The following is a 14,152-nucleotide window of genomic DNA, read 5'->3' as shown; positions in this document are numbered from 1 at the left end:
CCAGGGCCGTGATCGGCATCCCGCTGACGCTCCGGGCCTACCTCGGACAAATAGGCCGAAGCCGCGGCCTTTCCTGGCGGACCGCGCTGCGGGCCGGGAGCTCCTTTCCGCGATCGGCTCTACTGTGGAGTCCCATCGGCTGCCAGGGACCACGGATGGGGACGGGAGAGGCGACCCTGGACTGATCTTAGGCTGTGCTTGGGGCCTGAAGTCTCTTCCCCCCCATGTTTTACTAGGCCGAGACTGTGGCCTTTCCTGGAGACTCAGAGCCGTCGGACCGGCTGGGGGGGGGGGCCCGAACCACGTGGCCTGGAGGAAGTGACCCTGAAACGGCTGGGGACAGCTGCCTGGGCAGAGGAGGTACTCCTGGGCACCTCCACCCCTGTCATCTCGCTTGTGGAGGAAGGTGGCTAGTGTGAATATCCCCTGTAAGCCGGTGGAGGCCTGTGGTGGACGGATACTGCTCTACACAGTTCCAGGTGAGGGGGAGGATTGTTGGGGGGCCACATGCTGCACCATACCTGTTGCCTGACTACCCCTGACCCAGCAGGGAGGCTCCCACGGCCAGTTATTGATCACTATCCAGATCTAGGCCCCGAACACCTGAATGAGGCGCAGTAACTCCAGCGCAAAATACAGCAAACGGGGTAAGAGGTTGACCTTTCCGCCACAGTCGGACTCACCTCTGACACCCACCTGCCCCCCCCGGAGGCTCTTAATACATGCAGTCCCCATAGAGCCTTGCGGACGAACATTATGGAGTCGGATGACTCTCGGTCCCCCTTGCTGGCCGACGTCATGGTGGCTATTGCTACTTGTCAATCCACGTTAACAACAAAGATTGAAGCCGTCCAGCTGGACATGGGTCTAATCCGCCAAGATATAGACAAAATCAGGTCGCGAGTCACTGAAACGGAGCAAAGGCTGAGTACTACTGAAGACACCATTGCGGAACATGGAGCATCGCTCCGTACGCTTCAAACCAAAGTAAAGGCCCTTGAATACAGAGCCGAAGACGCGGAGAATAGGAACCGGCGCAATAATCTTCGCATTGTTGGTCTCCCGGAGGGGGCGGAGAGGAATAATCCTACCTCCTTCATAGAGGGTCTGCTGCGTGACCTTCTACCCGATGCCCGTTGGTCACCTTACTACGCGGTTGAGAGGGCACACCGCATCCCGCCTAGGCCGGGGCCTCCTGGATCCCCTCCCCGCACCTTCATTCTCTGTCTCCTCAACTTCAGAGACAGAGATGAAGTTCTCGGTGCCTCTAGAACTGTTGGGGACCTCAGATTCCAGAATACCAAGTTGATGATCTTCCCCGACTATTCGGTCGAGACCCAGAAACTCAGGAAATCTTTTGACCAAGTTAAAGCGGCTTTGCGATCACGCAACATTCGTTACAGTGTACTCTTCCCTGCTCGCCTGAGAGTCCAGGATGGTGAGACAACTCGCTTCTTTACCACACCAAGAGAGGCCTCTGCCTGGCTGGACACGCTGCCACAGAATCGCTGATGGTCTTCCTGGTATGTGCTGCATGATCCTTTTCATTGGTTCCTCACCATAGTTTAGACCTGGGTCTGAGTTATCACACGAACTACCACATGGATGACTTTGTTATGTTGCACAGGTTATGCCCAGTTCAATCCATGGTGTGTGCGGATTTGTGGGGGGAACACTGGTTATCCTTATCAGGGATATTTTAAGTTAATGCCCCTGCCAAAGAACTTGGTCAGGAGACTGTTGAGATATGAAGTTTCCTTACACTTGCTTGACTCCACGTGGAGCGTTGGAGTTTTTGTTCTGTATCTCCTCCTAAAAGATGGATCGACTCTACTGTGAGGTCGCATTATGGGATACTTCCTTTCGTCTGACTTTCCACGTCCTCACAGCCTGCTGCATCACAAAGCGGAGATCTCACATGTGGAAAGCCGCTTGAACTGCTGCTTCCCCTCCCCCGTGTGAAGTCTCGGGGGGTGGGCTCGCCTCTTCCAAGGGCCCCCTGTTGCAGCCGGCGAGCTGAATAAGTTTGGGATTGAAACCCGCCTCAGTTTTAGGGGGTTGGGTGGGGTGGGGGGTGGGGAATGTTCCCCTAAAGGGGCTAGTTCCATTTACTTTAGATACTGGCATCCTTTATCTGTTTTTAGTTTGGTTTATTTGTTTTTGTTTGATGTTTGTACCAAAAAAATTAACTCATTAGCATTGCACTGTTTCCAGATGTGTCCGTTTAGGGTCCCGGGGTCCAGTCCAAGAGCCGTGATCTGCACTGATCCTAACATTATTATTATTCTTGGCAGACATCCTCCCTTAACATCATCTCCTGGAACATCAGGGGACTGAACTCCCCGGTCAAGCGTTCCCTGGTGTTCCAATTTATTAAAACTTATAACCCACATATATGTGTACTCCAAGAAACACACTTAACAGGACGTAGGGTTCTGGCCCTAAAAAAGCCTTGGGTGGGCCACCACTACCACTCCACGCACTCCACTTTTTCTAGGGGTGTTACTATTCTGGTATTGAAGTCACTCCCCTTTTGGCTCTTGGATTTGGCCCTCGACCCTGATGGTCGGTATGTTATTATTCATGCCAAAATATACTCTTTAACGTGGAACATTGTGGGCTTGTATTTGCCTCCCCCGGCTTCCTTGGTGGTGCTCAATCAGATCACTAGCAAGATAGCCGACTTTGCATCTGACAATACTGTTATACTCGGTGATTTTAAACTGGTCCCTGACCCGGATTTTGACAAGCTAACTCCTGCGGGACATCATTGCTCTGGGTTGGCTGAGTGGGCCGATACTTATGGCTTGACTGATGTCTGGAGGTGGCGTCACCCCCAGACCAGGGCATACACATGTCACTCGGCCTCTCACAGAACGTTTTCCCGTATAGACTTGGTCTTTGCAGGGAGACCGGTCCTCCCACGGGTCACAGACATACAAATACTCCCTAGGGGAATTTCTGATCACGCACCCTTGCTGTTGTCATTGGATCTCTCCCTAGGCCCAGTGGGGGGGTATGGAGGCTCTCCAGATTTTGGATCTCAGACACTGCAGTAGATTCCCAATTTAGAACGGAATTGCTTGACTTTTGGGCAGTAAACGTGGGCTCGGCAGACCCCACAGTAGTGTGGGACGCCTTTAAGGCCACAACGCGGGGGCAGTACCAGACCATCATTGCCAGAGTCCGACGAGAGCGTAGGGCAGACTTGATTAAGGCTGAGAGGGATGCGGGCAGTGCGGAGGCTCTTTTTGTTCGTACCCGAGACCCTGTGCACTATTCGCATTTACAACTTATGACGAAGGAGGTGGTGCGTCTTCGTACCTCTCTCACCCAGAAGAAAATGTTGGCTCAGTCCCAGCGGATTTTTGAGCAGGGAGAGAGGTCAGGCCGTCTGTTGGCCTGGCTCTCTAGGGAACAGGCAGGTGGGATGAGTATCTCATGTATTAAAGGCCTATCAGGACAGCTGATCCATACACCGGAAGGGATAAATAGCTGTTTTGCGGAATTCTATGAATCCCTATACAGCTCCAGGGTAGACTATAGAAGAGAAGATCTAGTAGCATACTTAGATGATATTGATATCCCAACCCTTACAGCTACGTATCGTGACAAGCTCGACGCCCCAATTACGTCTTTGGAGATACTCCAGGCACTTAAATCAATGCAGACAGGGAAAACACTGGGTCCTGATGGCATCCCTGTGGAGTTTTACAAACAATACGCAACAGAACTAGTTGATAAATTACAGGACCTCTTCTCTGCATCGGGGCGTCTTGAAAAACTCCCGGACACAATGAGCGAAGCGATTATAGTGGTGATCCCTAAGCCAGGGAAGGACCCCACGCTATGCTCCTCGTATCGCCCCATATCCCTTCTAAACGTCGATGCAAAGGTACTGGCGAAAGTGTTGGCCAACAGGCTTAATTTGGTCATTACTGCCCTCATCCACAGGGATCAAACAGGCTTCATGCCCGGGAGAGGAACTGACATTAATATCAGACGCCTTTATACCCACATAGACAGAGCAGATGAGGCGACTAAAGGAATGGTGGCCTCACTCGACACGGAGAAGGCTTTTGACTCCGTCGAGTGGGGTTATCTATGGGAGGTGCTCTCGCGATTCGGGTTTGGCCCGGGTTTTACGAAATGGCTCCGCATGTTATATCATGGCCCCTCAGCTAGAATAAGTACCAACTGATGCTTATCGGGGAAGTTCAGATTGTTTCGTGGCACGCGACAGGGATGTCCTCTCTCCCCGGGTCTATTTGCTTGGGCGATGGAGCCCCTGGCTATATTGCTGAGGGATGATCCGGGTGTGAAGGGTCTCCAGGTAGGTCCAATTAAGGATAAGTTATCGTTGTATGCGGATGATGCTCTGCTCTATTTAGCAGATGCGTCGTCCTCTTTACAGACTGCACTGGATCTGATTAACCGATTCGGTGGGTACTCGGGGATTCGCATTAATTGGGACAAGTCGGTTCTTTTCCCGCTCCACCCCTTGACCCCTAGGGTGCCACACCCGCAGCTCAAATGGGTAGATGGCTTCAAATATCTGGGCATCCAAATTAGCGGCAAAGTCCAAGACTACATGGATAACAATTTGCGACCACTCATGACACAGCTTATGGCTAGATGTGCTGCTTGGCGTTCCCTTCCATTGACCCCTGTTGGCAGAGTCAATTTGCTAAAAATGATCTTTCTTCCCAAGTATCTCTACTTCTTCTGTAATACACCCATACACATCCCTAGGACTTTCTTCCGAAGATTGGAGAGTCTGCTGATACACTTTGTTTGGGCTGGGAGGCCACCTAGGATGGCCAAGCAGATTTTATATCTCCCACTTTCGGGGGGGGATTGGCGCTACCAAATTTTCAAATCTACTACTGGGCAGCTGTACTGGTCACGATTTGGTGGTGGTTCTCCCAGCCCATACAGAATCCGGCGGTCACTCTGGAGGCAGCTATTCTGGGTTCCTATGCGGCCCTGAGCAATCTCCCGTTTCGTGGACTTAGAGCCAGTCTGTCCATGACAACGCTGATGCGAACTACCGTGAAGGTATGGCAGGAGGCTAGGAAAATATATGGGAAGCCCAAACTCATTTCACCTCACATGCCCCTATGGGGTAACCCTATGCTCCCCCACTTTTACAGCATACCGGACCCCTTGCTTTGGGCAAAAAGGGAATTCTCACATTAAAACATATAGTCAAAGAGGGTAGACTTATGTCTTTCCAAGCCCTGAGGCAATCCTTCGCTATCCCGCCCTCCTTCCAATTCAGGTACTGGCAGCTGAAACACGCCTTTGAAGCTCAGTTCCCTGCCACCCTCATTCTGGAACCAGATTCCATTGAGCGGCTCTTGACTTCCAGTGTGATGGGGAAGCCCCTCTCAACATTATATCTTTACCTTACAGTGGAGTATGATGCCAAATTAACTAAAACCTGGGAAAAGTGGAGGGTTGATATTCCCTCTTTGAACGAGGAGGAATGGAAGGAGTGTTTAATCTCCTACATTCCCTCCATGATAGCTGCAAAAGATAGGTTCATACAATTTAAGTTCCTACACAGAGCGTATTTCACCCCACAGAGCAATGTCATAGGCTCACACTTGCCGGTGGATCCCCAGATACTACTGCTTAGTCATTTGGAGGAAGTGGAGGGAGATAGATATAGTAAACTGTGTCTAACCTTTGCATTATACTATGCCAGGCGTGAAATCTTATTGCGATGGAAACTAGTGGAGCCTCCTACCCTGGCCTCGTGGAGAAGGTCGGTGAATACGGCACTCCCCCTTTATAGACTGACGTATGAAAGTAGGCAAAACCCCCAGGAAAGTTTGATAAAATCTGGTCCTCTTGGGTGGACGCCTCCGGGGATCCTCAACCCCCATCCCATAATCAAGACGTGAAACATATTGGAGGACATCCTACATCTCATGTCCATTCTTCTGATGCTCGTCCCCCCTCATCCCCTTCCTCCCCCCCCTCTCGGTCCCCTCCCCCCCTCTCCCCCCCTCCATCCCTACTAGGTTTGATTGTATATTGGTTACCTACTTTATACTACCTAAGAGTTTATAACACTTTAATGCCATAAGGAGTATTGTTAGGTGAAACTTCTGACGTTTGCATAACTGGAATATCTGCTAAATAGTGGCTTTTGACTGAAGGTAGATCTTGTTGTCACTATTCTCATCGCATTGACTGTACTAATTTATTGTATTGTAATGCTGATTTGTTCAATAAAATCTTCTGTTAAAAAAAAAAAAACCATGTGAATGCACTGCAAATGCATGTAAATGCAACTCAGTAAACAAAAGTATAAATAATGCCTAAAAACAACACACTGTAAATGCACTGCAAAGGTGCCAAAAATGCACTGTAATCGGGCACACAAAACTGCACACCGAAGATAGGGATTGTGGTAGGGTTGCCACCTGAAACCCGGATACATTATTCAGACAGGAATGTAGCTCGGAACAAGGCTTGACAGGAGGGCGAGGGGGTACTATGTGCGCCACATTACTATTCTCTTTGGAGTGCCCCAAGGTGTCCCCGGTCTGTTAAAATTTTATAGTGTGTAAACAAAAACATTTACTGTGCGCTCCTAAAGTGTTCGGGTTTGGCTTGAAGAAAAACTGCCAACCATAGATTGTGGTGTAAATGAGCCCTTAGAGAGAAGCGAGAATTTGTCATGGAACCAACAGCCATCAAGCTCCACTTCTAATAAAACATCATTATATCCTGTAATGGTCATTTGTTCCTTCTATTTTCTGTTCAGCAAAAAGAAGTTGATGCAGTAACATTAGACGGAGGTGATATCTACACAGCCGGGAAGATGTATGAGCTAGTGCCAGCCGCTGCAGAGAGTTATTCTGGTAAGCATTTAATCGAGAATGACAGAATTTATATATTTAAACATACCCTGTGGAAAGTCTTTCTCTGAGCTGCATTTGAATGGATTAATTTCTATATATTCAGTTCTAAAGAAATATCCTTTTTGCTTTGACTGACTAAGACTATAAATTTCCTTAACGGAAACCAATACTTTCCAAAGTAATTGTCTGTAATCATGCACCCGATAGGAAATTAATAATTTAATTGCACCATATCCATAAAAAATAAAAATAAATATATGTATGTGTGTGTATATATATATATATATATATATATATATATATACACAGTGCCTTGAAAAAGTATTAATTCCCCTTGAAATTTTTCACATTTTGTCATGTTACAACCAAAAAAGTGTGATAGATGAACACAAAGTGGCACATAATTGTGAAGTGAAAGGAAAATTATAAATGGATTTCAACATTTTTTACAATTTAATATCTGAAAAGTGTGGCATGCATTTATATTTAGCCCCCTTTACACTGATACCCTTACCTAAATTTAATGGAACCAATTGCCTTCAGAAGTCACCTAATTAGTAAATAGAGTCCACCTGTGTGTAATTTATTCTCTGTATAAATACAGCTGTTCTGTGAAGCCCTCAGAGGTTTATTAGAGAACCTTGAACAATCAGCTTCATGAAGGCCAAGTAACACACCAGACAGGGATAAAGTTGTGGAGAAGTTTAAAGCAGGGTTAGGTTATAAAAAATATCCTAAGCTTTAAACATCTCACGGAGCACTGTTCATCCATCATCTGAAAATGCAAAGAGTATGGCACAACTGCAAACCTAAACTGACAGGCCGGGCAAGGAGAGCATTAATCAGAGAAGCAGCCAAGAGGCCCATGGTAACTCTGGAGGAGCTGCAGAGATCCACAGTTTAGATGGGAGAATCTGTTCACAGGACAACTATTAGTCGTGTACTCCACAAATCTGTCCTTTATTGAGGTGACAAGAAGAAAGCCATTGTTGAAAGAAAGTCGTAAGAAGTCCTGTTTGCAGTTTGCGAGAAGCCATGTGGGGGAGCCCTGGTTTGGATCAAAGCATATTCATGTGTTAGAATGGCCCAGTCAAAGTCCAGACCTAAATCCAATTTAGAATCTGTGGCAAGACTTGAAAATTGCTGTTCACAGACGCTCTCCATCCAATCTGACAGAGCTTGAGCTATTTTACAAAGAAGAATGGGCAAAAATGTCACTCTCTAAATGTGCAAAGCTGGTAGAGACATAGAGACACAGTTATTTTGTTTTTTCTGGTAGAGACATCTCCAAAAAGACTTGCACTGTAATTGCAGTGAAAGGTGGTTCTACAAAGTATTGACTCAGGGGGGCTGAATACAAATGCACGCCATACTTTTCACATATTTATTTGTAAAAAAATGTTGAAAACCATTTATCATTTTCTTCCACTTCACAATTATTTGCTACTTTGTGTGGTCTATTAATAAAATACATTTACGTTTTTTGGTTGTAACATGACAAAATGTGGAAAATTAAAAGGTGTATGAATACTTGTCACTTGTCACTATGTCACTTACCCTGAAGGTACTCAACTAGTGCAATTTAAAGCACTGTTAAGTGGCTGTAAATTGTTCTGTAAAACCCCAGTTGGGAAACCCTGATCTGGTGGGTGATGTGACTCTGCAAATTATGCAGCCCTGCAACTTCCTGTGTCATCTCCCTACCTCGATCCTGCTCAATGGACGATAAATAAACATCACCACACTGCTCTTTCTCTTCTGTAAGCCTGCTTGAATAGCTCCCCACCAGCCTAGGGCCTGAAACATGTTAGGATTACAGCAGTGTACAGTGCAATAATGGTGCTCCCACACTCAACCTAATTCCAGCTGTAGAGGTTAAGGGACATTAATAAAAAATATATTTCTTATCGTACATCACGGGACACAGAGCCATAGTAGTTACTATGTGGGTTATAGGCCACCTTCAGGTGATGGACACTGGCATGCCCTAAGATAAAAAGTGCTCTCCCTATATAACCCCTCCCACTACTGGGAGTATCTCAGTTTTTTCGCCAGTGTCTAAGGTGTTGGTCACGAGTGAAGATGTGCTGTGCTGCGCTCCTCTGGAGCAATCCTTGCTGGGGCAAGCCATGCAGTCGGATCCATTTAAAGTGTCTTTTAGGCCAAATTGAATGGTACCCGGCCTTGTATCTGAAGAAACTAGGTCTTGCCTGTAAACGCTTCTCTTTTTAGAGAGCTGTACCCTGGGATCCAGTACTTTTGGTACTAAGGCCATAAAGTTTTACTGGCGTTGGTACTATTACAGGTCCAGGATTGTGGGTTTCCTCGAGGATCCCCAGCTCCCTATATAACCCCTCCCACAACTGGGAGTATCTCAGTTTTTTCACCAGTGTCTAAGGTGTTGGTCACGAGTGAAGATGTGCTGTCCTGAGCTCCTCTGGAGCAATCCTTACTGGGGCTAGCCATGCAGCCGGATCCATTCAAAGTGTCTTTTAGGCCAAATTGAATGGTACTCGGGCCTCGTATCCGAAGAAACAAGGTCTTGCCTGTAAATGGTTCTCATTTTAGAGAGCTTGACCCCAGGATCCAGTACTTTTGGTATTAAAGCCATAAAGTTTTACTGGCGGTGGTGCTATTACAGGTCCAGGATTGTGGGTTTCCTCGAGGATCCCCAGCTCCTGAAGGTTTAACGGGACCCATCGTGAAGGGTGAAGATTGGGTCTGTTGGTTTACCACAGAAAACCCTGCGGCGGGAAAGGTAAGTGGAGATTTCTAAGAAATTTGTGAATTTTCTTATGAATGCCTCCTTTAAGTTAGTAAATGTTGTCATGCTTATGTGTCAACACTGGGGGCTGTATAGAGCACATACCCCCTCACTCTTCCTCAGAGAGCTCACTTTGTGTCCGGAACAAGCAGTTTCCTTTCCTTCAGCCAGCAGCAGACCTCTGGTAAGTCTGGGGGGTTTTCATCCCCACCAGACGCCCCCCACCTGTGCCATTTGCTACCCCTCTTCAAAGAGGAAGAAGCACCAAAAAAAAAAAAAAACGAATGGCAGGCTGCACTACTCGACGGCTTCCAGGCTCTCCTCACCATTTTCTCCCCTCTCTGTAAGATCCCATAGGATCAGAGGCCCGCGTTCGCGCGGAAAAACTCTTTGTTTGAAAGAGAGGAGGGGGCCATAGGTGACGGAGGGGGGGCTTAGCGCGGCGTTGGCGTCCTTCAACGCCCAGCGCAGGAAAGAGTGTTTTTAAAAAAGCACTCGTTTTATTGTTGCAAGCTGTGGAGGGACACAAGAGCATAGAGGAGCATATAGGAGGTTGGTGACACAAGCATTCTTTTTTAACACATTTACTATTGCATCAGGCTGAGCATTAATAGCAGCGGCAGTGGCTGACTATTGCTCAAGCAGTAGATGCGTTTTCTTCTGGTAGTACCTCTGCTTTGTGCATCAGGCTATATTCAGAAGGGGGGGTTGAAACACCCCAAAAAAGAAGCTAAAAGGGTCTCCCTCAAGCTCTGGTAAGCCTACTCTACAAATGGCATCCTCGCCTGAGAGGGTGTGGCTGGTCAGAGTGAGCATCGGGGCCATGAAATGTCTGCAACTGTTTTCAACACTGCAGCCTCTGTTCATTTTACTCTTTTTCCTCAGCCATGGTAGGTTTTTAAAAAAAATATAGTGACTTTAATCGCATCCCAGAGTGGTTAATCGCATCCCAGTGTGGTCAAGGTGCAACAGGTTCTATTCCATTTTTACTAAGACCCTCAGATTGGGAAACTAGGGGCAGGAGAAAACGATTCCCTCAGGGGACCGTGGTGAGGCTGATAACTCCTCTTCTGAGGTGTCAATTGCCGTAAAGTCAGCTTTCACAATTTGTATGATTTGATGGTACAATTTCTTGCAGAATGAAGCCTCCTCAAGCTGTGCATGCTTTTTCCTGGCCATTCATTGTTGGGAAATTTTTTTAGTACCTGGAGGATCACCCATATAAGCATTATTCCGTTCTAAAAAGTTTTTCACACTTTATCTTATGGTAGAGAAAATTCACTAAGCAGGGTATACCAGCAATTAATGCTACTATATCCTTTGTGAGTAAGTTTGATTTGTCCGGCAGACATTACTCAAATACTTAGGGATCCAATGGATAAAAGGTTGGAATTCCTATTAAAAAAAAAAACAAAAACTTTTTTCTCTGGCAGGTTGAGTGTCTCAGCCTGCACTGACAGTAAATGGTTAATCGTTGAGAAACCAGTTTTAACAGGTGTTTAAGGTATCCTGCTCAGCAGGTCCAGGAGGCAGCTTTATGTTTGCAATAGTTGCTATGACAGATTGCGCCTTCTCTAAGCTTCGTGCAAAAAGCTCCTGGCTAGTCTTCCCTTTTGTGGTAAGACAGCTATCTGGGGATATTTTGGATATATCCAAAGAATTTCTAGCAAAAGAAAGATACCCCTTTTGCCTTTTAAATGAAGGACTAATTGTGTTTTCTATTTCAAAGTTCCTTCTTCTGTGCCAGGGGCATCAGCCTCCAGGCAGCCAGGACGGCCTCCGCCCTCAGGTTCAAAGGGTAATCCTCAGGGTTAACCCAAAAAATAAAAGACGTCTTGGGGGAGGAAGCCTACAAGATACTGTAGCCACCTTATGAGGAGGTGCCCCCGCTTGCTCAATAGGGAGAATTCTTCTACAGTTCTCAGGGATCTGGCAGAAGGAATGGGGGACTTTCTCAATAGCTCCAACGTACAAACTGGAGTTCCAAGAGTTTCCCTCTCCTCATTTTCTCAGATCAAACGTTCCCAAGGATCCAGAGAAAAAAGAAATCTTTCTCTCTAGCATTGGACCGTATTTTGGCAAAAAGTGTTCATGGTGGCCCCATATAAGAGCAGAGATTGGGATTTGGTTAAATCCAAATGGACATTCTAGATCTCAAAAATCTAAAATTCAATTGCTAAATATAATCTCTCCCTTTTTGCATGAAGATGCATATCTCCATATGCCTATTACCTCGCTCACTAGTAATATTTTCTTTCAAAGTGGAAAATCTTCCATGGAAAGCTCTGCTTTCCGATCTAGCTGCTACACCTCGAGTACAAGGTTCTGGCTCCTTTTCTAGCCAGATTGAGGGCCCAAGGTATAACGATTATGGTTTACCTAGTCGATCTGTTCTTGTTAGACCAGTCGGTAGCCCGCTTAGACCAAATGTATGGTCACCACATTTCGACTACCTGGAACATCTAGGCTTCTCAACCTAGGAGGAATCTTCTTTGAAACATGAAGAAAATACTTGGGTCTGATCATAGGTACATCCAGAAAAGGGTATTCGTACCCCAGGGTAAGATCAGCACCATAAAGGTCTGATCTAGGTAGTCAGAGTAACATGTTTTTTCTCCTATTCAACTTTGCATGAGGTTGACGGGAAAGATGGTGGCTTCATTCAAGGCTGTTCTTTATGCTCAGTCTCATTCTAGACTGCTGCAAAGCAGTATCCTATCGGCTTGAAACAGAGAATTCAAGTTCTATATTCCCAATGTGTCTGACTCAAAAGCCACATCACCCTGATAACGATTAATTTCGTCCAATCTTGGAGGCTAAGCAGAGTCGGGCCTGGTTAGTACCCGGATGAAAGACCACCTGGAAATACCAGGTGCTGTAGGCTGAGTTTGCCGGAGCCTCGGTTTATGGTTAAAACATCCAAAATCTGTGAAGGGGAAAATCCTTCTTTCGGTTACCTGGGAAATAGTATCAACATATGCCAACCTTTTATCTTAGGTTGGGGGACAGTCCTGAAAGAGGCAGCGGTCCAGGAGAAGTGGCCTAGACCCGAAATAGCCTTGCCTATTAACATTTTAAAAATTCAGGCAGAACACTTGGTTCTGAGGCCTGAACATTCAGTTTAAGGTATTGTCCTGTTAGGAGTCAATCAATGGCCTATATTAATCACCAAGGGGGCACAAGAAGTTGTGCGGCCAAGAGAAAAGTAAAGCTTATCCTATCTTGGGAAGAAAACAATGTACTTTGCCTATCAGCAGTTTTCATTCTAGGAATAGAAAATTGGCAGGCGGACTACTTGAGTCGCCAGCAGTTTTTCCTGGGAGAATGGTTCCTTCACCCCGATATCTTCCTGTCAATATGTCAAGGATGGCAAATCCCAGATATAGATCTGTTTGCGTCCAGGATCAACACATAAGATTGACAACTTTGTGTCAAGAACAAAGGATCTGCTAGCATGCGGAACGGATGCCTTGCTATTCCCATGGAATCGGTTCTTACTAATTTGTGCATTCCCTCCTATTCAGCCTGCATCCACAACTTCCTCGCAGGATCAAGCAGGAAAGGAAGTCGGTGATTCTTGTGGCCTCCGGCAGGGCCCAGGAAATCTTGGTATGCAGGGATCGTAAAGATGACAGTAGGGGACCCATGGACCCTACCGCCACAGCCAGACCTTCTTTCATAAGGTCCGGTATTTCATCCTACTTTACAAACACCAAATTTAACTGTTTGGCTATTGAGGCCCACACTTTGAAGAAGCGTGGGCTGTCAGGTTCGGTAGTTTTCTACCTGGGTTTATGCAGAGCCAGCCTCCATGGTTATGTATTATGGAGTCTGGGAAACATATCTCTCCTGGTGTGAAACCAGGAGCTGCACCCCAGGAAATAAGTCTAGGTACAGTCCTTGATTTTTTCTGCACATGGGGTGAGAAATAGAGCTGGCCTTGAGTACTTTCTAAGGACAGGTCTCGGCCTTATCGGTTTTATTTCAACGATCACCTGCTTCGCATGCTTTGGTCCATAACTTTATTCAGGGGGGTAACTCGGCTTAATCTCTGGTTAAGTAAACCCTGAACCCTTGGGACTTAAATTTAGTTTTGTCGGCATTACAAAACATCCTTGTTTGGGCCGATACGACATATTCCCTTGATCCTTTTTTGACAAGGAAACTATTTTTTCTGGTAACCATATCTGCTGCAAGAAGGGTATCAGTATTGGCTCCTCTTTCTTGTAAAGAGCCATATTTTTGTTGTTCACAAGGATGAGGTAGTATTGCGTCCTCATCCTAACCTTTTACCAAAGGTAGTATCACGTTTTTATCTAAACCAGGATATTGTTCTACCGTCCTTTTTCCAGAACCCTGTTCTTTGAAAGGAAAATCACTGCATTTTTTTGATGTGGTGAGAGCAGTCAATGTCTACTTAAAGGCGATTGGTCAGATTTGAAAAACAGATGTTTTTATTCGTGTTGCCTGAAAGTCCTAAGGGAGGACAGGCAGCATCAAAATCTACTATTCT

The 14,152-nt window shown here is 46.3% G+C and overlaps 1 protein-coding gene across 1 annotated transcript in view; it reads left to right on the top strand.

The window, feature by feature from the left end:
* Window positions 1–14,152, top strand: part of MELTF (melanotransferrin) — a 110,620-nt gene that overhangs the window by 55,996 nt on the left and 40,472 nt on the right. Inside the window, exon 10 of the mRNA XM_073626324.1 lies at window positions 6,779–6,875. Within this exon, the coding sequence (XP_073482425.1) occupies window positions 6,779–6,875 (97 nt within the window). The remainder of the gene's footprint in view (window positions 1–6,778; window positions 6,876–14,152) is intronic.

This window comes from Aquarana catesbeiana, linkage group LG04 (assembly GCF_042186555.1).
Source record: "Aquarana catesbeiana isolate 2022-GZ linkage group LG04, ASM4218655v1, whole genome shotgun sequence".
Lineage (NCBI taxonomy): Eukaryota > Metazoa > Chordata > Amphibia > Anura > Ranidae > Aquarana > Aquarana catesbeiana.
This window is presented reverse-complemented; position numbering and strand designations above follow the sequence as displayed.